General features: G+C 34.4%; 1 protein-coding gene across 1 annotated transcript in view; it reads left to right on the forward strand.

Annotated features, from left to right (window-relative positions):
* Positions 1–27,588, forward strand: part of LOC114334845 (serine-rich adhesin for platelets) — a 300,061-nt gene that overhangs the window by 203,585 nt on the left and 68,888 nt on the right. Inside the window, exons 5-10 of the mRNA XM_050658731.1 lie at positions 3,454–3,578; positions 6,196–6,325; positions 10,055–10,240; positions 17,207–17,469; positions 19,623–19,769; positions 19,871–20,055. Coding sequence (XP_050514688.1) covers positions 3,454–3,578; positions 6,196–6,325; positions 10,055–10,240; positions 17,207–17,469; positions 19,623–19,769; positions 19,871–20,055 — 1,036 coding nt within the window. The remainder of the gene's footprint in view (positions 1–3,453; positions 3,579–6,195; positions 6,326–10,054; positions 10,241–17,206; positions 17,470–19,622; positions 19,770–19,870; positions 20,056–27,588) is intronic.

The following is a 27,588-nucleotide window of genomic DNA, read 5'->3' on the forward strand; positions in this document are numbered from 1 at the left end:
ATAATTTTTCACCTTATTTTTCTAATAATGTGTAACGGCAAAGGCATAACTTTGATAATTAATTTCGTATCGCCGCTTATTTAGTCTACCAAAAGTTATCAGAATTTAAGGACAAAGACAACATAGTTTTCACTCGGAGTGTTGACTATGCTAATATTTTTATTTATCATAATAAATTGTACTTAGGTACCATCCGTATTCATTTCAGATAAGTCCATCTCGCAAACAAAAACAAGTAAAAATAAACATCTGCCGGTGAGTCACGCGTCCCACGGCCCAAGAAAACTGTACGCCAATGCGTACACTGATAGTAGGATGCGCAGAATGTACTGATAGTAGGATGCGCAGAACTGTCTACGCAGTTAGCCGGTGCAGGTTGTGTCTCGCTTAGGTTCAATTTGCGCCGGGCCTAACACTCTAACATATCCATAAACATCACACTACTCCATTGTGCCTGGTCCAATTCATGTGTTCTTCTGCAAACAAGCCTCTGGCTCTACGATGTGCATGGACCAAAGGAGGTACTCTAGCTGGCCTTCTTGCATTCAAGCCATGTTCTTGAAGCCGATTAAGTATAGTTTGAGTATTTACTCTTGTATCCGTAGCTTCAAGCAACTCATTTTTTAGCATTCGAGAAGTACTTCGATGGTCTCTGACAGCCCATAGTTGTTGCAAAAGTCGATCCTCTCTAGCTATAGTTAACTCGCGCGAAGCGTATATGGTTATCTTCTAATATAGTATAATAACTCCATACATTTCATGTCTAGTCCAGGCTCTGTTTATCGCCCATTTAATATCGCCCGTTTAACATTTCTGCTATATGGCGTCTTGAGTAACCTTTAAACCTTGAGAGTAAATAAAATTAACTAGATGGTAAAAATTTTATGTTTTGATCGGAGTGTCCAATCGACAAAAATCAAAATGCGTTTTAAGATGGAGAGTGCAGCTTTCGTATGCAATTTTTGCATTTTACCGCAAATGATGACAGTTTCTATAAAGCTGTTAAATAAATAAACGTTGCTCGATTTTTTCCATTATTTATGATTATCAGGAGATCACTTCCATTGACCGGTCACTACGGAATTTCCATAATTTTAAATAACAAAATAAAATCCAGATAAAAAATTTAAACAAGCGATTTATTTAAATTATATTTAAAATTTTATTATACTGGGTTGGGATAAAGTATGAAACGATGGAACCAAGCAAATAACTTTGAAACGAAAACAACAATATTTATGAAACTTTGCATGCAAGTACAGTGATGCAAAATGCATCTGATTCCATATTTTTTGTTACTACTCCACTTCCGGTTTCACCGGAAATACCATTAACTTATTTAATTTAAATGGGACACCCTGTATATTTTTGCAGATTTTAAAAGAACTTGTTATTTTTAATTCATACATACCAAATTTGGAAGAAAAAATTTGTTAAAAAGTGTCTGTAGATAATTTTTTGTATTAATACAACGTAGTAGGAAATAAACGAGTACCATCTATATCTATACTATACCCTATACTAAAATTGTTGTTTACATGCACTGCATAACTTATTTGAATTTAGTATAGTAGGTAAAACCGTTACTCAACTAACTGACAGAAATAAGTTGTATTACAAATGGTTCATTTAAGTGAAAAAGATCGTATTGAAATATCAATGATAAATCGGTTATGGTGAACTTTCAATTTTTAGAGGTAAATTTTCCAAATTGATCGATTGGACGTAGAGGATTCATAGAGCGGCCCGCTCGTTCTCCGGACCTCAACCCGTTAGATTTTTTCTTTGGGGTTATCTAAAATCACGTGTTTACGTTAGGCGACCAACATGCGCGCAGGATTTGAGACAAAGAATAATAATTGATGAATGTGAACTAATACGTGGAGGAATCTTGCAAAGAGTGACTCACGAATTTATTTATAGGCTTGCATGTTTTCATGAGGTGAATGGCAAGCATTTTCAACATTTGAAATTATTTTTTTTATTTTTAATATCATTGGTCTAACGTAAATCAATTAACCTATTTTTTTACTCTAAAGAGATTTACTTTCTTGTTTTAATAGTTTTTTCTTCCAAACTTGGTATGTATGAATTAAAAATAACAAGTTCTTTTAAAATCTGCAAAAATATATAGGGTGTCCCATTTAAAGTAAATAAGTTAAGGACATTTCCGGTGAAACCGGAAGTGGAGTAGTAACAAAAAATATGGCATCATATGCCTTTTGCGTCACTGTACTTGCACGCAAAGTTTCATAAATATTTTTCTTTTCGTTTCAAAGATATTTCCTTGGTTCCATACTTTATCCCAACTCTGTATATACAGTGTGTCTGCGTAACTTGGAACCAATGGGAAACTTTTTTAATATCAATTTTACGTTAAAAAGTTATTCTTCATAAAGTGCTCTGCATAATCTAAAACCTAAGATGCAATCATCAGATATCAAATTTTATCGATAATATACGAGGTATGTTCAAAAATATGGATTTCGCTCAAGAGTAAAGTGACTTTATATTTCACAATATCGAAAATTGTTATTAAGAAAAGTGGGTTGTAATTAAAAATTATGTTATAATATGCATTTACACACTTCTAATTACAAAAAAAAAATTTGAAAATTTTCCTCAAATTACAGATACCCAACATCATTTTCATTTATGATAACTCCGGTATTATTAATTTTACGAAAAAACGTTATTCTTTATAAAAATATCTCTGAATAGTCAAAAAACTAAGATGCTATCATAAGATATCTTTTTTTTTTCAATTTTATACGAGGTATGCCAAAAAATATGAATTTCGCTCAAGAGTAAAATACTAATTAGTTCACAATATTTCAACTAGAAGGATGAAATTGCATATTAAAACATAGTTTTTAATTCTGAACAACTTTTTATAATAAATTTCAATATTGTGAAAAATAAAGGTACTTTAGTCTTCACCGAAATTCATATTTTTTGAAATACTTTGTATAAAATTGACAAAATTTAGTATCTTATAAATGTATCTTGGTTGTTAGACTATGCAAAACTTTTTATAAAGAATAATTTTTTTTCGTAAAATTAATAACAGAGCTATTATAATTAAAATTGATCTTGGGTGTCCGTGATTTGAGGAAAATTTTCAAACAAAAATTTTTCAATTGCAAGAGTGTAAATGCAGATTATAACATAATTCTTAATTACAAACAACTTTCTTCAATAACAATTTTCGATATTGTGAAATATAAAGGTACTTTACTCTTGAGCGAAATTGATATTTTTTGACATACCTCGTATACTGTTGATAATATTTGATATCTGATGATTGCGTCTTAGGTTTTAGACTATGCAGAGCACTTTATAAAGAATGACTTTTTTTTCGTAAAATTGATATTAAAAAAGTTTGCCATATGGTTCCAAGTTACGCAGACACAATGTATACATATACTCAAAACATGATAATCTTTTTTTTAGGATCTCAGAGAAGAATTCGATAGAGAAGCAGAAAAAACAGGAAGGCCAAAATTGTTATTAACGATGGCTGTGCCTGCGGGTCTAGAATATATTAACAAAGGATTCAATGTGCCAGAATTAAATAGGTAATTCTTCAATTAATTACTTTGATATATGTATGTATAATGCAGCTTCATGAAAGCTCGTGAAATACACTTAAAAAAAGTAAGTTCGACTAATTGACAAAAATTTTGATTGACGTGTGTTACCGTGCGTTCAACAAAATTGTTACAATTTTACCACAGAGAAACTGGTTTCTCTGCTGCCTCCTTCTCCTAAGTGCCTTCTCTATTGAGGTTGGCGATCAATATGGTGAATTTCGCTCTGTTCTGGGCTTGATGAATTAAGTCATTCCCTGTTGTGTGCGTCCAATCTCTGATGTATCGGAGCCAGGATTTTTTCTTTCTTCCTATACCCCTTTTACCTTCGATTTTGCCTTCTAATATTTCCTGGGGCGGCACAAATTCCCTATGGCGCATTATGTGTCCTAGATATGACGTCTTTCTAATTTTGATTAAGGGACATGAAAGGAGCCTCTACGTAGATTGTGATCACTTGTGAATACAATCGGGCGTCCCCTGGAAACGAGAAATGTCGGCTAATCCTTTCAACACCGGTGCATCAACAACACAGATGCAATCAGAATCAAAACGGTCTTTATCAAGGCCATTTTTGATGACGACCTCAATATATTGAATTATCAGCAGATAAAGAAGACCTATTGTCTAATATGTGCAGAGAACATGGTGTCGATGTTCTATTGGTTCAAGAAACCCATAGAATTACTGCAAGCCGCAGACCAAGGATTCGGGGTATGAAGCTTATACTGGAGAGACCACACGACCAATATGGTAGCGCAGTCTTCGTCAGACGAGATATCGATGTAGCTTCCACATCTCTAACAGATCAAAATGACATCGAGATCCCCACAGTGGAGATAAACTCCTGTACAATAACGTCAATCTACAAACCACCAAACGCTGACTTTACTTTTGAGGAACCGAGTAACTTTCAATCACAGCAAATCAAATTCGTACTGGGTGACTTCAACTGTCACAGTTTCGCGTGGGGTTATAACGAAACAGATTCCAATGGCGAAGAACTAGAAAAATGGGCTGAAAGCATGAACCTAAATCTTATTCACGATCCAAAGCAGCCTGCGTCGTTCAACAGCGGAAGATGGCGCAGAGGTTACAACCCAGAAAATATATTTGTCAGCGACAGAATTGGAGACCAGGTGAAAAAATCGTTGGAAGCGCCCTCCCAAAGACACAGCACAGACCAATAATTTGTCTTTCCAACGCGGCAATCAGATACGAAATTGTTCCTTTCAAGAAAAGGTTCAACTTCACTAAAGCAAAATGGGAAAAATTCTCTGAAGCATTGGATCAAGAAGTTTCCCAGCTAGAACCTTGCCCTGATTCATACGATAAATTTGTAGAAATCGTAAAGCAAGTATCACGGAAATTTATTCCTAGAGGTTGTCGAACTGAGTACATAGCGGGGCTCGATGAAGAATCTAAACCCCTACTTAAAAGATATGAACAGCTATATGAAGAAGACCCTTTCTCGAAAGCAACAATACAGGCTGGGGAGGAAATGTTACATGCGATATCCGCCAACACAATGGAAAGGTGGTGCAAGCTGGTCACGATTCTGGACATAAACAAAACAGCAGACGTGCCTGGAAGCTGATTCGGAATCTTGGCAACGATCCCGCTGCTCTGGCAGTCAACATGACAGAAGTCACATCCGATCAGATAGCCCATCGTCTTCTAATGAACGATAAGACGACATCAAGAAAGAACAAGGTGAGAGCTCAACGGAATATCGACGAAGAAAGAGATGTTCTAGGTACCTCTTTTTTTCTAGAGGAGACGAGAGGCGCGATCCACCAAATGAAAGATAATAAAGCGGCGGCCTGGACGACATACGAACAGAACAAATAAAGAACTTTGAACTAAAAACCGTAGAGTGAATCGTAAAAATGATGAATTGCTGCATCCGTACATTACAATCCCAAAAATCTGGAGAAAAGCCAAAGTGTTAGCGCTCTTAAAACCAGGGAAGGATCCGGCGGATACAAAGAGTTTTAGACCTGCCTCTCTTTTGTGCCACCTTTTCAAGGCATTTGAAAGAATGATATTGAACTGGATCGCTGAATATGCGGAGACTAAAATTATTCCAGAACAAGCAGTAAAATTATCCACATTTCGAATGAATTCCGTTTGTTGACGTCATACTGTTTTAATGTCCAGTTCTCACAGCCATATAGTAATAGAGACCACACATAACACTTTAGTGTTTATTGCAGCAGTGTTGCACTGCAGTACTGCAGAATTGATATCATCGACGATTTTGTCGAAAGACACCTTAGTACCGTGAGTGGCCGACTTAACATTTCATAGTTTTTTTTTATTAACTCCATTGAGTACAACAATCTGCCCATTGGGTATTAAGCATTTGTTATGGTAAAAAATACAGACATGTAGAGAGTTACTCACAATTCTAAAACTAAAATTTTATCAGTCTGAATACACTTTTGATTACATTCAGTTGGTTAAGTCGGACGGCAGTTGCCGTTTTAGTCTACGCACTTCAAAGACGTCCAGCACATTTAATTGTCTGGCAAACGCATTAGGATGCACTAACACTCGTTTTAGTCTTTTTAAATACTACTTTTTATTTATTTATTTTTTTTAGATACTTAGACTGGATGAATATTTTAAGTTACGATTATCACTCCGCGTTTGAGCCTGCTGTAAATCATCATGCGCCGTTATATTCTTTGGAAGAAGAAAGTGAATACAACTACGACTCAGATTTAAATATTGTAAGTAAATAATATCCATACATACAGTATGGGGCAAATGAAAGGAATACATTCGTTATTTTTTGGAAGGAAAAATCCTGAAAATTTATGAAAAATACGATTTTTATTTTTGAATTATGATTTTTTGACATGTTGTATAGTGTTATGCTCTGTATTTCTCTCTTCTTATAAGATTGATCAGCAAATTCTTATTTTGATTAATTACTTAATTATTTTAATTAATATTTATGTAAAACAAAGCCAAATTAAATTAAATTTTCTAAAAAATTTTATTTTTAGGGCTATTTTAATTTTAATGCCTTACCTTCGGTTTGTGGCTTGTAGGTATCACTAGTTGCTTACTTCATCCAGGGACAAAACAGGAAAATTAAACACACTCGATGTCATATAAATGTTATAAATATTTTTTTATTTATCCAATATACCATAAATATAGGATTTAAAAATTATACTAAAATTTACTTCTGTTGCAACTATTTCTCATCTAATAAATTAAGCTTTAATTGTGATATCTCCTTTGTTTTAACAAAAAATTTTATTTAAATAATTCGTTAGACTATTCTTACAAAAATTACTAAAATTTTCTTTTCTCCTTTGGAATTGATAACTTAATCCTTTTTTAAATTTTGGAATGACTAAATTATGCTATAGAACTGCTCAATACAAAAATAAACAAATATGGTGTGGATATAAATCAAACTCTCTCCGTCTCACAAAAATTCTGACTAACCTTCTGTTTCTTCTTTACTCTTTCTTCCTGGTAGTCCTCGATTCTCCCACACGTGCTTCTATGGTGTAGCGAAAGGTCCTTTTGGCCAAACTGCTTCACCAACAAACAAACAACGGGACTCGCTCGAAATCTCTATTCAGTTTTCGCTCTGCTCGATATCTTGTGCAAATTAATACCCACCGGCTACTCGTTCTAGACAGAAAACAGGAATCTCCTCGGACACAAGGAAAATTAACTTCTCAACTCGGTCAACGATTTCGTTTCACCACTATCTGCTCGCAAAGGCCAATTTCACCACTTTACACCGACTTCTCACTTTTAAAAAAACTAGACTGTACTCTCCAGCTATTCATTACATAGTGACCATTTTTTCTCTCCTAAAAATCAGACTAAACACTCTCATCTCCACCATCTATCTTACTCCGCCAATCACAAACATCCTCTCTACCCACTACATCCATATTTTCATTTCTTAAGAACCAATTTATTTTGTAAACAACTTTTCCATTTTGTTAAATTCTAGGAGACACCAAATTACTTTCGTTGTTTCAAAATGCTAAACAAAAAGCCTTATATTCTAAACTCAATATAAATTTGTTTCCTGCCTATCCTTCTAAGAAACATTTATAAAACGTCATTGTTCATTCCAAAGCGAAATCAAATGTACTTTCTACTCTTCCCGCACCATTTCACTTTCCGCGAAACACTGTTTACTAACTACATTTTAATATTTACAATTTTTGGTCATATACAGGGCGATGAAAATCTATGATCTCGTGGTCTCTGATATAAATTTATTTTCCAAATTTTTCCCATAAAAATTATATAAAACAATAGGTATCATAGTAGCGGCGTCATCCATTTGGGCGTGATGACGTAAACGATGATTTTTTTAAATAAAAATAGGGGCCGTATGCTAGCTTATTTGAAAGGTTATTCAATTCTGTATTCAATAATATAAATATTGACGTAAATATTTATACTGGGTGTCCAAAAATTTTTTTTAATTAAAGTAATTGACACAAAAAGAAAATTGAATGTAATTATTTGATCCAATATACATCTTACTCATGTCAGATCACAGAAGAGAATATTTTTTGATAAATAAACATTGCTTTTCGCTTAAATTCAATGTTCAAACTGCCAAGAGACAGGTGGGTGGCAGCTTTAACATTGAATCTATATTAGGCGAAAACAATGTTTATTTATAAAATAAACATTTTTTTCTGTTCTCTGACAGCAGTAATACGTATTTTGAATTAAATAAATTACATGCATTCCTACTGTTCCAGTTCTTTGAGCACTGTTTTTTTACGAAGGATAGGTTGCTAGCCTTGCTCTTCAACCCTCCTCCTTTACCCGGGCTTAGAACCGGCAGTGATGGTGACTTCTGAGCTACTCGATTTACCCAGTATTACCACCCCAGGCGGAGTTCAAAGGAGCCTTCTTCAAATAATGAGAAAAACAGAGATGATAACCCTAAGATCCATAATAGGTATCACACTCAAAGATAGAACACGAGACGAAGACACATTGAGAGAGCTAGGCATTCAAGACGTAGTGAGATGGACAAGACTACAACGATGCATGTGGAGAGACCACGTAGATCGGATGGACCCTGAACGTATGGCGCATTGGGCGAAAACATAGAAGCCCAACACCAAGCGACCCATAGGAAGACCCAAAACACGATGGTACGAGAGCTGAAGCTCCGGATCGCAGCAGAGACTTTAACAGAAGAAACAGGACATAGTCCTATTACAAGAAAAAGAAGAAGAAGAAGAAAAAGAAGAAGAAGAAGACATACATTATTCTTTTTGTGTCAATTAATTTAATTAAAAAAATGTTGGACACCCGGTATAAATAATTATGTTAATCAAAAATGAATAACCATTTTCAATTTCGTTGCAAAACGAAAATACAGCCGAACCATATTCCAGTCCAATCAGAGAGTACCGCAAGCACCTCTACCGGTTTCGAAACTTCTTAGTCTCTCATCAGGAGGCACATATGCTGCTCTCCCTGATCCAACCAAAACAAACCCCAGCGTGCAGTCCCGAATTGCAACGAACGAAATGGCATAGATGCCCTAGCGGCAACTGCTAGCAAAAGACTAAGTTTTCACTCTAATGGCATACAACATATCCCACCAGAATGAAAACAATGGGAAGGGAACCAGTCTCGTTGGAACTTTACCGCGCTGAGCAGATGTGACGTGAATTGTAAATTGTAGAATTCCCTCATCTTCCTTAGTCTCAGCATCCGTATGGCTTGCAAATTGTAGAAGCCTCGGAGGTGTAACCAGAGAAGGTTCCCATTGTTTTCATTGCATATGTGCCTCCTGATGAGAGACTAAGAAGTTTCGAAACCGGTAGAGGTGCTTGCGGCACTCTCTGATTGGACTGGAATATGGTTCGGCTGTATTTTCGTTTTGCAACGAAATTGAAAATGGTTATTCATTTTTGATTTACATTTACTCTTTATGGAGTATGAAGGGAACCAGTCTCGTTGGAACTTTACCGCGCTGAGCAGATGTGACGTGAATTGTAAATTGTAGAATTCCCTCATCTTCCTTAGTCTCAGCATCCGTATGGCTTGCAAATTGTAGAAGCCTCGGAGGTGTAACCAGAGAAGGTTCCCATTGTTTTCATTCTGGTGGGATATGTTGTATGCCATTAGAGTGAAAACTTAGTCTTCTTCTAATTATGTTAATGTTTATATTACTGAAAAGAGGTTTAAATAACCTTTCAAATGAACTAGCACACGACCCCTATTCTTATTTAAAAAAATTATCGATTACGTCATCACGCTCAGATGGATGACGTCACTAGTATCATATATATGTCAAAGAAATCATAATTTAAAAATAAAACTCGACCTGTTTCAAGATTTTTCCTCAAAGTCACTGGTGTACGAAATAACAAATTTATTCCTTTCATTTACACCATACGGTATAATATATGCAAAATATTAAAATATGAATCTGATTTATTTTATAGGACCATTCCGTTAAACACTATCTTAAACTTGGGGCTGATCCAAGCAAACTAGTACTAGGAATACCTACGTATGGTCGATCATATACACTTCTTAATCCAGATGCTTTTGAAATCGGCTCTCCAGCAGATGGACCAGGAACTATGGGTGAAGCAACACGAGAAAATGGATATTTAGCATACTACGAGGTAAGATACTGTACACATAAGGGCATTAGACGCATTAGAAGGGCGTTTCAAGTTATTAAGGAACAAATGGTATCGTATACATGCAAGCGCGCGTTTATCAGGTAAACCGCGGCGTTAAGCGCTGTCATGTGTACGGTACCTAAGAATTCAAGGGATCATTTTATTTCTTGTTCTGTTGTAACAAGGGAATTTCATCTTCATTTTAAACGGTTTTTATTTTCATTTAGTACAAAACATATTTCCCCAATTATTTCCTGTATCAAATATAGCATTTAACCCGCCGTTACACGCGTCTTCTATTGTGACGTGGTTGCACGCGTATTAGCGTCGCCCTCACCTACATAAATTCGACTTATTTCGAGAAATAATGAATGTCAACATGTATTAATATAAAATGGGTTGTATTACATATTATAGAAAGTCTCGTAAACCAATTTTTTTATTAATTTAACAAAACAAAAGTAAAAATAATATAGATCAAAAGCAAGTTTTCTTAATTTTCAATTTCAGCAAGCCACTGAAGAAATCAACTTTCTTTACGCGAATTAATTATACTAAAAATACAAATTAAAATTAACAACTGTTCTGAAGCTATTTATTTGTGGCATTTATGTAATTAACCATTAGTATTTTGTATTTTGATAACGACGTCCGAGGTGGAATTCGAAACGTCAATAAAATCAATTTTTCAATTTAAATTGTGGCTTATTTCCCAATTAGAATAGGTAAATTTAAAAATGGGTTCTTAACCAGTGGCGCACCTAGAATTTTCCTCTGGGGGAGGGGGGTTTGCTTGGACACCGAAAGTTTTTTGTATTATTTGTGAAAGACAAGTTACATTTTCCTACCTTTTTTATATATATTTCTATATGCTCTGGGTGGGATTTTAACCCCCAAACCCCCCCTCGGTGTGCCACTGTTCCTAACCTAATCCAAACAATAATATTTTAATTAAACCTACCTAAATATTAAATAAAAATCTAAAAGTTTCTTTGAGATAACAGAAACGTGATTTCACCGTGATTGCACGCGAAGTGAGGAATTCCCTCACTTGAAGAGGGATGTCTCTCCTTTCAACTATCACACAGCACACTGACCGCCTGAAATATTCTATTACTTTTTCATACTCTCTCATGAACCATGCTAAAGGCATTCCTGGGTGCTTAAGGTTATCGTATTAGTTTACACAATTTCATTGCTTATAAACAAATATGGTGAGGGATTCCCTCATAGCGCGTGTAATGGCGGGTTAAAAGAATATAAAAAATTGAGAAGACAAAGCATATTTTTGACTTGAGTACTCCCCGTGAAGATATTCAAAATGCCCTCATTCGCAGAATTCATTTTTTTTATTTTTTTATACGTTATATGTGATTAATAAATAGGTTTCAGCAGAATTGAAACCCTCCACCACCTTCCCCCTCCCCCACCTCCAAAAACGTCATTTTTCCGTTTTAATTTTTGTAGGTGGGATGCAATTAATTTAAAAATTTCAAAAAATTGACAGGCATAGTTGAGGGCAAAATCATGTCTATTTTTATAGACTTGTAGGCATTGACATATTAAGCGTAGACTCGGCATACTCACCAAAAACGCGTAACGCGGAAACAGCATGGAAACAGTCGATCGGTGGTCTATCTATCTCTTTTAACCAAGCTATCCCGCGCATGTGACAGACAAAGATGGCTAGACCATTCAATCCTATGTCGACATTACACCCCGATGCATTGAGTGGCATATCCCTAGCCAAGTCTATCCTTAACATGTCTCTGCTTGTAGGTTGAGTGTACATTAGCTCAAAATCCATTTTTATTTTATTTAGTTTATTTTGAAAAATGCATATAACTTGTTTTAAGATGGCTGCAGGTCTAACTTTTTTGTATTGTATGTGTTTTATCACAAACTATATTCTTAATTTTTTTAAGATTTTTTTCCATGATGTGCGCCATCTTGAAAAATCCGAAAAACTGTTTTTTAAGGGGTTTTGGGGATTTTTGCCACTTTATAGACTTCAGAATAGACCAAAAGAAGGATTTTTTATAGGTTATATACAATTTAAAGTAACTTAGACCTTTGAGATATTCAAAAATGGGAGAAACACGTTCAAACCGTAAACCCGAACTGGTTGGGGAAATTGACTTTAACACAGCTTGAAAATTTTCTTATAGATTATCTTTAGGAACAATTTTAGAATATAACTCACGGAGATTTTCGTACGTTAATCTTCGCATTTCTTGTCTCCTAGTTTTTTTTAAGTGCAATAAGCTCAGAATTCAGCCATTCTGATGGTATTTTTCTAGAGTTTTATATGTTGTTGAGTATTTTTGTGATTATTTCTATTGATTTGTTCTCCATTAGTATAAGAAATTCTGCTTGAATATCATGGGAAACTGCTGCTTTACCATTCTTTAGCTATGTTATCGCAGATTAAACTTCTTGCTGCAGTATTCTTAGTTCATCATTTACCTCCTCTTCTAGCTCAAAGTTGTTATCTCTTTGGTCATCAATATATGTTCTTATTTTACTCTGTCTGTCCAAGATTATATTTCCGTTCGAAGCAAGTCTCAATTTCTTCACATCTTTCCATTGCTTCTTATGCTATCGCTTCTGTGATTTTCCTTCTTATTGTTATATTAATCGTTTTATATCTGTATGGGTCATTTTTTTTGCTTTTCTTCTTTTGTCCATTAGCTTCAGAAACTCATATATGTCATCTATAATTTTTTTCTTGATTAATTTATCTGCCTTTAAGTGTTTTTCCTTCACATTTTGAACTATTTCTGTAATCTGTTTGATCTTTTTTCTTAGTGATGAGCACGCTAATAACCGGCAAAATAATGCAAAAGATAGAAAACACATTAAGTTGTGAGATGAAAAGAAATGAAACTAGTGGTGGGAGATTTGGCGATAAAAACCTACAAATTTACATTCTCCTTATTATTTCCCACCTTTAGACGTATTGGACGAGTTTGTCAAATGCCACTGTGACAGTGACGGTTATTAGCGCGTTCATCACTGTATACGTATATACAGTGATGGGCACGCTAATAACGCAAAAGATGGAAAACAATACATTGCGGAACAAAAAGAGATGAAACTAGTGGAGGTGGAAATTATCGGTATAAACGTATAAATTAACATTACACTACATGGTTTCCCACCTTTAGACGTATCAGAGGAGTATGACAACTGTCACTATGACAGTAGAATTTTATAAAATACTCCTGTCACAGACGTCTAAAGGTGGGGAACTACGTAATGTAATGTTCATTATTTATACGTTTATAACGATATTTCCCACCTCCACTAGTTTCATATCTTTCTGTTTCGCAATGTATTATGTTTTCCATCTTTTGCGTTATTTTGCCGGTTAATAGCGCGCTCATCACTGTATTATACGTATGCATATGATCGTAGTTTCCTTTTCGGTACTCTTTTGAGTTAGACTCGGAATACTCCCACCAGTGGAACGTGAACGTGGTTCGTCTCCAAATCTTCCCGCAGATAAGTCTTGGCAGATTTGTAGTTGTAGCTGTTTAGGAATCTTATACAATGTTCGCCACAATATTACAGTTCAAGTTGATTCTTAGTTAGAGTTGACTTTTCCTAGTTCGAGTCGACTCCAACTGAAACGAGCAGTAAAAGTTGATTTGAAAAATTTAAATCAATTTTTACTAGTTGAAGTTGACTCTTCCTAACTCTTGTTAGTAAAAGTAGATTATAGAATTTATACGAGTATAATCTCACGTGCATTTTTGATGAGTGTGCGTCTCTTTGTTTTGACCGTTTCAACTTCTTATTAGTCCAGGTAGTAACGTCGCCCCCGTTAGGTAAATTATTCTGATTCGATTTTTTTGCACAAACTTGTCAGGCGATGTCGCGGTCGAAAAATAGTTTAACCAATTTTTGTTAACCAAATTCACAAAAATAATTCTTATAAAGGGTGAGGCAAATAAAGGGCCTATTAGAAATATCTCGAGAACTAAAGGCAACAGAATCATGAAAATTGGAATAAAGGGGTTTTGAAGGATGGTCTATTAAATGAAAATATTTTCATCTCTTTGCAACTTCCGGTTATACCGGAAGGTGCTTATAACTTCGTTTTTTTTAATGGGACACCCTGTATATTTTTACATTTTTCGATTATCTTCGATGTCTTCTTTCTTAAAATATGAGCTTTTGTAATATTATACAGGGTATTTTAAAAGATAATTACTTTTTTTATTAATTTCGTAGCAAAATTAACACCCTGTAGAATTGTAGTAGTTTGACATCTAAAACTCTACTTACGTTCAAATGATTTTTAATATACTCTACTATTGTTAAGAATCATTAGTATAGCTAAATTTTTAATTTTAGTATACAGGGTTGGTCGAAACTCGGAATGAGTATTTTCTGAGTTTTCTTAAATGGAACACCCTGTATTTTAGTATTGTAATGAAATGATATTTTATGGTACTTTTTCATTTCTTAAGCATTCCCTATACCTAACTGCTTTAATTTGTGCTTAATTGTTAATCGCACCAACAATCTTAACTAAGTAGGTATTTCGATAGCTAAACCATTATTGGTAATTTTAAGGACCAGTCTGGATTAATATGTATTTATTTCTGAAAAACTATTTGGGATTGAGTATTTTCACGGCCAACCTAATAAAATTTTACGTATTTTTTGTTGCAATTAATGTTTAGCTTGAATCACAAATAACTCACAAATTAAAGCAGTTAGGTATAGGGAATGCTTAAGAAATAAAAAAGTACTATAAAATATCATTTCACTACAATACAAAATACAGGGTGTTCCATTTAAGAAAACTTAGAAAATACTCTTTCCGAGTTTTGACCAACCCTGTATACTAAAATTAAAAATTTAGCTATACTAATGATTCTTAACAATAGTAGAGTATATTAAAAATCATTTGAACGTAATTAGAGTTTTAGATGTCAAAGTACTACAATTCTACAGGGTGTGAATATTGCTACGAAATTAATAAAAAAACGTAATTATCTATTAAAATACCCTGTATAATATTACAAAACCTTATATTTTAAGAAAGAAGACATCGAAGAGAATCCAAAAATGTAAAAATATACAGGGTGTCCCATTTAAAAAAACGAAGTTATAAGCAACTTCCGGTATAACCGGAAGTTGCAAAGAGATGAAAATCTTTTCATTTAATAGATCATCCTTCAAAACCCCTTTATTCCAATTTTCATGATTCTCTTGCCTTTAGTTCTCGAGATATTTCTAATAGGCCAGTTATCTGCCTCACCCTATATACTCTACCTCATATTATGTATAAGTTTTGTAGTTTTTATTGTGTGAAAATTGTAAATATAGATAGCAGTACATGAAGGGTTTAAAGTGTGCCTGAATTTATGGGTTTAAAGTGTGCCTGTATTTTAAATGGGATTTACTTTTTCGCATTGTTTTTAGCACACTTTCATTTAATCAAATATCCTTAACTTTCGCCTTGTCATGGTGATGACATGTGAGCAATAAATTCCAAAAAAAGTTTTGACAGTTTTCTGGTTTGACAGAAGTTTGAATTTTTAAATTTCAAAGTTCTAAAAAATTGTAAAATAGGAATGTATTCCAGTGACGAAGAGTTGCAGTTTTTTTATTTGTTTTTTGGTAGATAAAATATTGTACGAAACTGTGCGTGAAGTACTTTTTGCGCACTTAGACGATGTATAGCACTCCGACAGCTCGTGCTCTAAACATCGCGTGCGTGCGCAAAAAGCATACTTCACGAGTTGTTTTATAAATTTTATAAAGCAGTATTTCACTCCGGACAAATTTTTAGATTATTTTGGTCATTCGGAGCAAAAAAAGTCTCTTAGGGTTTTTCTCTAAAATTGATAGTTTTCGAGTTATACGCGATTTAAAATTTGAAAAATGCGAAATGGCCATTTTTAAGGCTTAATAACTCGATTAAAAACTATTATTATGAAAGTCAGAAAGTCACCTAATCAAAGTTTAAATCCCCCCCTACAAGATCCTGAAGAAATTTTTTTCATTATTTTATTACTAAGCTGTTATTTTTAATTATCAACAATGAGCGCTAAAAGCGTATTGAGGCGACCGTCAATGTGAGTGCGAGTAAGATCCCCCATTCCGACTGTCCAATGGTGCATCTCAGTCGCACTCACATTGACAGCCGCCTCAATACGCTCCCAGCGCTCATTGTTAATAATTAAAAATAACAGCTTAGTAATACAATAATGACAAATATTTCTTCAGTACCTTGTAGGGGGGTCGTTAAAATTTGATTTGGTGACTTCCTGACTTTCATAATAATAATTTTTAACTGAGTTATTAAGCCTTGAAAATGGTCATTTTTGCATTTTTCAAATTTTAAATCGCGTAAAATTCGAGAACCATAAATTTTACAGAAAAATCACAAAAGACCTCTTTTGCTCCGAATGACCCAAATTAATGATGTAAAAAAATGTCCGAAGTGAATTTTTTTTTGTGAATTTGTTAAAAAAAATTGTTTAAACAATTTTTCGATTACGGTACCACCGGACACCCTGTGGATTCGTTATAAGGACCTCTTTTTGAGTAAGTTTGTGCAAAAAAATCGAATTGGAATAATTTACCTAACGGGGACGACGATACACACTGGACTATAAATATCACAATTTGAACATAATATACAGTAACTTTTAATTTCTAGAATCGGTTGTTTGTGTGAATCAACTTTTACTAAATGGCATTGGGAAGAGTATACTTTAACTAGTTGGAGTTTACTTTTACTAGTAAATGTTAAATAAAAATCTTCATTTTATATTTATAATCAACTTTTACTAAACCCAGCCGTTTGAGTCGACTCGAACTAGGAAAAGTCAACTCCAACTAGATAATCAACTTGAACTGTAACATTACATATACATGTTTAACTTGTATTTTACGTTTTACATGTAGGTACATACATACATGTTTTACAAACAAAATTAATTTTAGGTTTGCGACTATATCAAGAACCAAGATTGGGAGGTGGATGATCCAAACCCCAAGGTCATGGGTCCATACGCATTTAAGGACAATCAGTGGGTTGGATATGATGACGAAGAAATCGTTAAAAGAAAAGCCGAATATGTTGCTGAAAACCGTTTAGGAGGCATTATGTTTTGGTCTATCGACAATGACGATTTCAGAGGGAAGTGCCACGGGAAGGCTTACCCCTTGGTTGAAGCTGGAAGAGCAGCATTACTAGCTGCATATGGGTATGGATAATTAGTTTCACTTTAATTATGTCATTATATCTTTCGGTACATAATTTTTAGAAGTTTACATATTAACTATTCATATTATCATTCGACCCAGATCTATCCACTGCTGGATATAGGTCTCCCATAGTCTTTTCCATGTATTCCTGTTTTGTGCTGTTGGCATTTCATTTTTGTCGATCCGTTTTATGTCATCAGACCATCTTGTTGGCGAACGACCTCTACTCCGATATGTTTCTTGTCTTGGTCTCCAGTGTATTATTCGTTATGTCCGTCTGTTATCCGACATTCTAGCTATGTACCCCGCCCAGTTCCACTTAAAGGGCATAATTCTTTCTGTGGAATCTGTCACTCCTGTTCTCCGTCTTATTTCCTTGTTCGTAATCCGATCCCTACGAGAAATGCCTAACATTGAGCGTTCCATGGCTCTTTGTGTAACACAAATTTTATTTCTTATTTTCTTGGTTACTGTTAAAGTTTCTGCACCATATGTAAGTACTGGCAACCCGCACTGATTAAAGACTTATCTTTTGAGACACATAGGCAGTTCTGACTTAACGACATGGTTCAGCTTGCCGAATGCCACCCAAGTGAGTCTTATGGGGAGGTTTAGTTCGCACGATTGATTATCTCTTCCTATGCATGCCATTGACTGAAATCTTTTCGCTTAACACAAGATTTGTTATGATTTAAGTTTTTGTGTGATTGATTTTTAATCCAAGTTGTAGGGAGGCTAGGTATAGTTTCTCCAATTGTAATAGGTACTGCATCATCGATGCAAATGACTAAGTATTTCTTCGTTGACATTAATTCCTTTTTCACTCAGATTTGCGTTCTTAAACATATGCTCTAATATTGTAAACAATTTTGGCGAAATTGTGTCTCCCTGTCGCACTCCCCGTTTTATTTTAAATGCGTTGGTCTTTTTATCTGCCAGTTTCACGCTTGCTGTCGCATTTTAATAGATGTACCTATCTGATCATGTTTACATAGCGATAATGTATAATGTACTCTGTTAAGGGTTTGAATAATTTTGATGACTTATTGTGCCGAAAGCTTTTTCATAGCCAACAAATATCAGGACTAATGGCTTGTTATAGTCAACACTCTTTTCTATTAAGTTCTTAATTACTTGTAAATGATCATTCGTGCTATATCCTGCTCTAAAACCTGCTTTTAGAGCAGGATATTAACTATTAAGTTTAATTTAATAACCCTAAACATTCCAATATATATAGCAATCAGTCCATTAAATTTTTGCACTTAACTCTCTCGTAATATCCTTTTTCGTTATTTACCTTTTCTTTTATTTGTATTTTCCGTAATCATAATATTTTTGTTTTTTCTTGACTTAATCTGAGTTCGATTGTCTCCTCTTTCTCTTTAATTCCTTCAAGCATTCCTTTTATTGTATTTCTGTTCTTTGCGATTATAACTATATTATTTTCCATTTGTTCGTAGGTTCCCTTTGATTATATTTCGTAGTATATACCTATTCTAAAGCTAGATTAAAAAGTTTCGTAAATAATACATCTCCTTGTTTGACCTCTTTATTTATAATAAGTTCATCTGTCTTCCTTCTTTGGGGAGACTTTTAATTTTTCTAGTGCTATCATTAGTTGTTCTCTTTTAATAGATTAAAATGTATTAGTCTAATGGTTTTCATCTCTGCTATTTCTAGAATTATTTTTTCGCTGTATAGGATTGTGTTTCTGCCAAGCATTTCATTATTGGTCTGATGGCTGTTTTGTAAATTCTGCATATTTCTTTCCCGATATTTTTATTTCTTTATATTGTTTCATTCAGGTAATCTGCGACTCTGTTTGCTCTATTCACTTGATCGTCCACTTCTGTTTCGAGCTTTCTGTAGCTAGATAACGTGAGCCTAAGTATTTAAATTCTATCACTTGTTCGATTATCTGACCCTCAAGTTACATTTTACTTTTTAGGAGATTTGCTGTTATTACCATGTAGTGTCTTTTTTTAGGAAATTAGCATGTTAAATTGTTGTGGCAGTTATATTAAATTGGTGGCTTTAGAGAGATTATTGCGTCGTCTGCATAGCAGATTATTTTTAAGTTGTTTATCTCTCATTTGGTATCATTTTTTTCCAATTTTGAATTTTTATTCACCCATTTTCAATTTTTCAGTATAACAGATGACAATTTAATTGCGCCACCTTCCAAACCCATAAAATCAAGAACTAGAACAAGAACTAAGACAGTTAACAAAATAGAAGCAACTGAAGATGAAAAAACAGAAAAACCCGAAAAGATACAGACGAGAAGAAGAAACAGGTAAGCAAAAGATCACAGTTAAACATTTTACATTAGGTGTGTATAAACTATAATAATTAAAAGAGTTTTACAATATTAAGAATTCTGTTCTATTATTTCAGAACAAGACCAACTAAAGAAAAACAAGACAAACAGGATGTGCAAGAGATTTCGATTAAACGTAAAAACAGAAGGAAAGAAGTGAAAGATTCATCAAGGGAGGAAACATCTAGTTATAGCAGTCTTAAAGTAGTAACTCCCAGTTGGACAACACCTGCTCCACCATCAACACCTGATATGGACGGAGGTAAGAGAACAAAAATTCTTGATTTTTAAGTAAGTATATTTAGTAGAAGAAGAGCAAGGTTTCAGAAAAGGCAGGTCGACAACGGATGCAATATTTGTCATGAAACAAGTGAAAGAGAAGTCGATAGAATATAACAAACCCGCATACATTTGCTTCGTAGACCTAACAAAAGCATTTGACAGAGTCAGACTTCAGAGTCAGTGATATATTACAGAAAATGAAGCAAAAAAGGATACCGGCCAACCTTTTTCAAGTCATAAAACAGATGAATAATAACAACACGACAAAAATTAAAACAAACGACACCACTACGGCCGACATACGAACACCAGGGGGAATCAGGCAGGGAGACAGCCTCAGTCCATTTCTATTCAATATGCTGATGAATGAAATAATAGAAGATGTGGAATCGCTACAACTAGGATATATAATCGGTCAGAGTAGAATCAGTATAGTGTGCTACCTATGTGTGCAGCCCTGATTGCAGAGGATGAGAATCACCTGCAAAGACAACTTTATCGATTCTACCAAGCATGTCGACGACTGAACATGGACATATCTACGCAGAAAACAAAATGCATTACCATTGCGAAAAATCCAAGTAGATACAAGCTCGTGGTAGAGGGGAAACCCATAGAAAAGTTAAATCAGTTCAAATATCTAAGTGCAGATTTATTAAGTTATCATGACCCAGCCAGAGACCTAAGAGAACAAATAAACAAGGCCGCAATGACGTCCGGATATTTAAGAGATGTGGTTTGGAATAACCCATATATGAGAATGGACAGCAAAGTAAGAATTTATAAAACTTGCATCTGTTCTGTTATGATCTATCGTATTAAATCAAGAGAAGACACCAATAGAACCAAAAGCATGTTACAAAGAGCCGAAATGAAGACACCAAGAGCAATTATAGGGAAGACAAGAGGGGATAGAATACGAAGGGATAGAACAATATCATGAGGGAACAATGTGGCGTGGCAAAGACGAAGAGAAAGGTTCAGTGATGTAAAAAAAATGGAGAAGCACAGACTACCAAGAATTGCGCTAGAAGGAAAACCAGCTAACAAGCGTCCACCGGGGAGACCGCCAAAAAGATGGAGAGATAGCTGGCAGTCTACCTCTCAAGAAATACTTCAACATCGGAATTAACAGATCGACAGATCTAGAACAAGTATAAGAAGAAGAAGAAGATTTAGAGGCTCTTGGCTTCGATAGTATTTACTAGATTCTTCCACTTTTTTCGGTCCTTCACTTGTACTCTCCAGTCCCTTATAACCATTTCTCCTAGTTCGGATGGCATCAAACCACTTCCTTCGTGGTCTCCTTCTTCTTTTCTTCTCTTGTTCTACTGCTTGCCAAACACTTATTACGTTTCTGTCTTGTGGCATTCGTGAAACATGTCTCAAGCATCTAACTCTGTGCGCCATGATTTTCTGTATTATTTTAGGTCTCATATAAATCTCCATTAGCTCCTGATTTGTTCTTCAGCTCTATTTCCCATTAGTCTTCTTTATATCACCAAAAACTGTTCTCAAGGTTTTCCTCACCCAAATATCTTGCTTTTTTCTTCTTTTTGATTCATTGTTTAAGTTTTACATGCATACAACACCGTTGGTCTCACTATTGTTTCATAAGGTCGAATCTTGGTTGCCTTGGACAGGTTTTTTGCTTTCAACAGTGCGTTTAGTGATCCTACTGCTTTGCTACCTTTCAAAAACCGTTTATGTATTTCCTTTTCTTCGTCTCCTTTATTTGTAACTGTTACTCCAAGGTACCTACACAAATTCTGTTACTTTCTCAAATTTAAACTCTGTCGTACGTCCTTAGAGCTCAAACTGATTCATTTATTTTCTTCTGCATTTTCCTCTCTCATTTTCACATACGTGGTTTTCCAGGTTTTTCGCCTGAGTAGTATACTAGGATGGTCATTTATATTGCACCTTCCGTGATCCGGCCGTTGCATCTTTTGCAATCTTTTCATTTCAGACGTTCTTCGCACACCTGCCCTATTTCAAGAAGCATCGGGGCCATCGTTGAATTCTTCTGCCACAAGGATATTTTTCTGGGTAAAGTAGTCAAGTAGTTTTCCATTGCTTTTTTGACCGCAGTGTCAAAGTCGGTTGAACCACCATTTAGTTGAGCCTGCGACTCTCCAGTATCAGAGCGGTCCAGAGATCATTTCCCCACTGCTGCTCATTTCGGCTGCTGCCCTATGACATGCTCTCAGTTGATCCGCGGGTGTCTATTTGACAAAGCCTTTCGTTCCTACGTTCCCTATCAGCCATCGGGACGCGCCGTGTCCATGTTGAGAGCTATCCTTGCCGAGTGTATTTTCCAAAAAGTATTGAAAGGAATTTACCTCCTTTCTTACTCAATTCAGAACCCCTTCTCCATGGAAGCTAACATCCGCACGATTATAGGAGAACAGTAAAAATGAGAGAAAAGTTGCTTGTCGTCAATAGAGAACTTGCATAAAATTTTAAATTCGAATAAAAATACTATAAATCACAACAGAATATAATTTAAAATATATATCAAAGAAAAAAGTTGTTTTTGTCTTTAGTTTGGCCCCTAAATACGAATAAAATCGAGAGAAAATTCAAATTATGGCAACCAGCCCGACACGCGCCCTCATTGGTGATGACGTCATATCATTATAATGTTTGAGTTCCGCGCCACTAATTCATTACATTTGATATTTTTAGTCAATTGAAATGTTACATTTAGGGTTGTATTTCTTAGAGGAGTCAATTTTATTTTTTTAATGTGTAGAGGGGTTCAGTAGAAGCTTTAAGTTCAAGTTTTTGGGGTCGCCACTCTTGTCCCCCGGCCGCCATCTTGGAAAAGGGGGTGCAAAGAGCTTTTGCGCTGTATCTCCTAAAGTAGCAACCCCACAGAAAATTTAATAACACGTAAAATGTAGCAAATTAAATTTTCTACAATTTTATATGTATCACTTTTTATCGTCAAGTGACCAACAAAAAGTTATAAACAAAAATAAGAGAAAATTTTGTAGGAACTTTTCTTTTGGAGGTTACAACTTTTTTTCCGTTCATTTCACAATAAAATAACATCATAGCAATTTTGTAGAGGATTTTTCAGCGAACAATTTCCACTATAAAGTTATTAAATTTTATTTATTTATCTAGGTTTTACAGCGCTCCAAACTTGACCAGGTTTTCGAAATCTCATAGGAATAAGATAAAAATAAAACCTTAGGCTTAGATACTTTTATTATAATTTTAAACATTCCTATGCTATTATTAAGCTATTTTTGACCCTTTTCCCCGCCACCTATGAGGTAGAGTCTGGAGGCGCGTTTTTGTGTGGTATCCCCAATAAGCTTAATCCACGAACAATTTCTATACAAAATAATATTATTTTTTATTACATCTTGAAAAAGATCTATCATAGTTATTATTTTTTAATTTTTTTCAATGGTCCAGGCTGCAAGTCATGATCTGAATTAGTATCCGAGGTGAATTTTTGTGGTATAATGAGAGTTAGAGTTGGCGTCATTGTCGGTAATTCATCTTCCAATTCATTTTCGTTGATATGCCCACGATGTTGCTGCAACTTTCACCACCACAATGGAGGCACACTGCTGAACATTTAAGGTCTGCTTTTTGGTAACCACATGCACTTACAATTTCCGTTGCATCTGCAAAAGATGAATTTAATAAGCTCAGGGGGACTGGAGGCTTGGAAGTTTGGATTGGTATCCAAAATTTTCCATGCTTTTTCCAGCCCCAATTTTCTGGATCACAATGTTTACCGAGCCATGACTGCATCTGGTGATACACTCGGAGTCTGTGGAATCGGCCTGCATCTTGTGTTGGAGGAAGTGAGAAGAGATTAAATGCATTTTTTGTCACTGTTTTAGCGAATAGTTTGTATCTCAGGGTTTCCAGAGAATCGTCTTTATTTCCGCCATTAGTCCATTCTTTCACGGTTTTTGCTCTAAATTTTAAAGAACCGCTTGGATTGACATGAAATTTGGCATACGTATAGCTTACATGTCAAAGAAAAAAAGTGATATTGCGCCGATGTGTGCTTTTGCCCTGGGGGTGACTTTCACCCCCTATTCGGGATGAAAAAATATATGTCAAAAATAAGTCCGGAAATGGGTAAACTGACTAATTTTAAGTAACTTTTGTTCTATAGAGCTTTTTCGCCAAGTCAACACTTTTCGAGTTATTTGCGAGTGAATATGTTCATTTTTCAACAAAATAACCACATTTTTAGACGGTTTTTTGCCAATAACTCAAAAAGTAAGTATTTTGTCGAAAAAAACTTTCTTAGCAAAAATATAGCCTATAAAAAAGTAAAGTTAGGTCTCTGGATCTCGTAGAACCAGAGTTATAGCCAATGAAAAATATATTCATATTCACCAAATTTCAAATAGAATATTTCGACGTGAAATATCCAAAAAATTAAGCACTTTTTGGGGAAAACTCATTTTAACTTTTTTAAAGTGTTTAAAAAAGCTTTATTTCTGTTTTTAAAAAAAGTTTCTAGCATTAAATTTAAGCAAGTTACGCTTAAAATAAAGTTGGTCCCTTTTGTTTTTGCAAAAAAAAAATGGGAAGACCACCCCGTAATTAGCAACTTAAATGTAATTAATCATTGCCGCTCCACAAATTATTTTACTGATATTGTGTTTATATGATCTGTAAGTTTCATCGATTCAAAGTGCTTATTTTTGAAAAAATTTGGTTCCAAAATAAAATTTTTAAAAATTTAAATTTTGAAAAATATGCTTTTTCTCAAAATAACTTAAAAATTGTTAGAGATACCAAAAATCTTGAAAAACAAAAAAGTCAGATTTGCTTTTCTGAATATCATGTATTTTTTTGTTTTACTGTTAGACAAAAATTGATTAAGATTTGGTGTTACTAAATTTGCATACATTCGTGATCAGTGATTCGTTCAACCCCTTTTAACTACAGCCCTTTCAATAATAAGGACTTTCAACCGATGAAACTTACAGATCATATAAACAATCTATACACTAGTCAAGAAACTTGTGAAGTCGTAACGATTAAGTTCATTTAAGATACGAATTAGGGGGTGATTTTCTCGATTTTTTTACCAAAACCAAAAGGGACTAAGTTTATTTTGAGCGTAACTTGTTTAATTTTGATGCTAGAAATTTTTTTTATAAAACAAAAATGAAGCTTTTTTTAAACACTTTAAATAAGTTGTAATGAGTTTTCCCCGAAATGTGCTTCATTTTTGGTTATTTCACGTTAAAGTATTCCACTCGGAATTTGACGAATATGAACCTATTTTTCATTAGCTATAATTCTGCTTCTACTAGGTGTAGAGACGTGATATATACACCATTTTTTAAAAATTTTTACAGGCTATATTTTTGCTAAGAATATTTTGTCGGCAAAATTCTTATTATTTGAGTTATTTGCGAAAAACCGTCTAAAAGCGTGGTTATTTTGTTGAAAAAATGAACATATTCACTACCAAATAACTCGAAAAGTATTGACTTAATGAAAAAACTCTATAGAACAAAAGTTACTTAAAATTAGCCAGTTTATCCATTTACTGACTTTCTGTGGACGAATATTTTTTCACCCCCAAAAGGGGGTGAAAACCACCCCCAGGGCAAAAGCACATATCGGCACTATATCACTTTTTTTCTTTGACTTGTTAGCTATGTGTATGCCAAATTTCATGTCAATCCAAGCGGTTGTTTAAAATTTAGAGGTTTTGAAATATTTTACCGTTAAAGAACGGACTACATATAAAGAGACGAAAAACGTTCGCCCACAACTGGCTTGACTTTCCCACTGACAAATAATTTTTCCCAGAGGTTTCTTACAAATAAAATAACCACCACTCATGATGCGCGCTTACAAAAAACACAAAATGCTTATCTAATCACAAAAATATAAATTTTACCCACAAGACCCTCAATAGTATTATCTATAAAACTCAAAATACTTTTCACAATTTTTAATTCACATGGCCTAATAGGTAGCACAACTGAAGGCAGGCCGCACATCAAAGAAACATGAAACGTAAATTACGTTTCATGGAAATAAACCACTGCTAAACAAATATATGTCCGGCCATTTATGAAACTCTCCGAAAATAAAAATGTGTCATGAGCATGAATCACACTCGTTTCATTGGTAGGCGGACTTTGAGATTTGTTTAGAAGTGTTTTCTTTTCATGAAACATGTTTTTCGTTTCATGTTTCATGTTTTTCGTTTCATGTTTCTTTGGTGTGCGTAAGTAGAGGGGAACCGATTGCCGTGCCACCCAGGATAAATTATAATAACAAAACTAATAGCAGGCAGATATTCAGTCCGGTACGGAGGAAGAATGACGTAATTGCAAATTTTAGCAATCCCTGTTTATTTCGAATTAACTTCTAAAATATTATGTACAGATAATACAGAAAGGACCGAACTGTAAAAATGTAATGAGCCACTATAGGGTATGTTGTTCTGAAGCTATTTCCTTGTGGCATTTTTATAATCAACTATTTTTAATGGGAATAAGCCACAATTTTACCAAAAAATTGATTTTATTATTTATAACCACTATAGGGCAGTTGCGTCGTTACTGAAATACGCGCTACGTTAGACCTTGTTTCAGATGCATAATGACACAACTGTAGATAGGGTTGAAAATGGGGCGATTAAATTAAGATAATGAAATTCGAACCAATATAGATGAAAATAAAAGCCATCGTTGTCACAAACAAACGCCATACCGATGCTCCTGGACCATTACTCTTAATTTAATCCCTATTTTAAATATTCAAAAATCGTTTTTTTAGAGAATTTTAAAAAAAATCTCTTCTAAAGAATTTTGCATTTTTCGGTTGCGTCACTCATCTTGTGGACCGGCGAATTTGTCCTCAAACAACTTCTTGTGCCTTTTCTATATACATATGCTTAGGGTTCTAAGTTTTATAGTGGAGAGAAACGTCAAAAATATATTAATAATAGCATAGGAATGTTAACATCATAATCAATTGTGTGAATAAAAATATATAGATAGAAAAGTAAGCCTAACGTTTTGTTTTTTTTTTTTTGTGTCCCTATCAGCATTCGAGAATCTGGTCAAGTTTGGAGCGCTGTAAAACCTAGATAAATAAATAGAATTAAACAAATTTAAGTGGAAATTGCTGAAAAACCCTCTACAAAATTGGTAAAATGTTATTTTATTGTAAAATGAACTAAAAAAAAGTTATAACCTCCAAAAGGAAACTTGTTAAAAGTGTTTTACTTATTTTTGTTTATATCTTTTTTGTTAGTCACTTGACGATAAAAAGTAATAAAAACAAAATTGTATAAAATTTAATTTACTACATTTTGTTTTGTATTAGATTTTCTGTAGGGTTGGTAGTTTACGAGATATAGCGCGAAACCCCTTTGCACCCCTTTTCCAAGATGGCGGCCGGGGGACAAGAGTGGCGACCCCAAAAACTTGAACTTAAGCTCCTACTGATCTCCTCTACACAATAAAAAAAATAAAATTGACTCCTCTAACAAATGCAAGGT

The sequence above is a fragment of the Diabrotica virgifera genome, chromosome 8 (genome assembly GCF_917563875.1).
Source record: "Diabrotica virgifera virgifera chromosome 8, PGI_DIABVI_V3a".
NCBI classification, from domain to species: Eukaryota; Metazoa; Arthropoda; class Insecta; order Coleoptera; family Chrysomelidae; genus Diabrotica; species Diabrotica virgifera.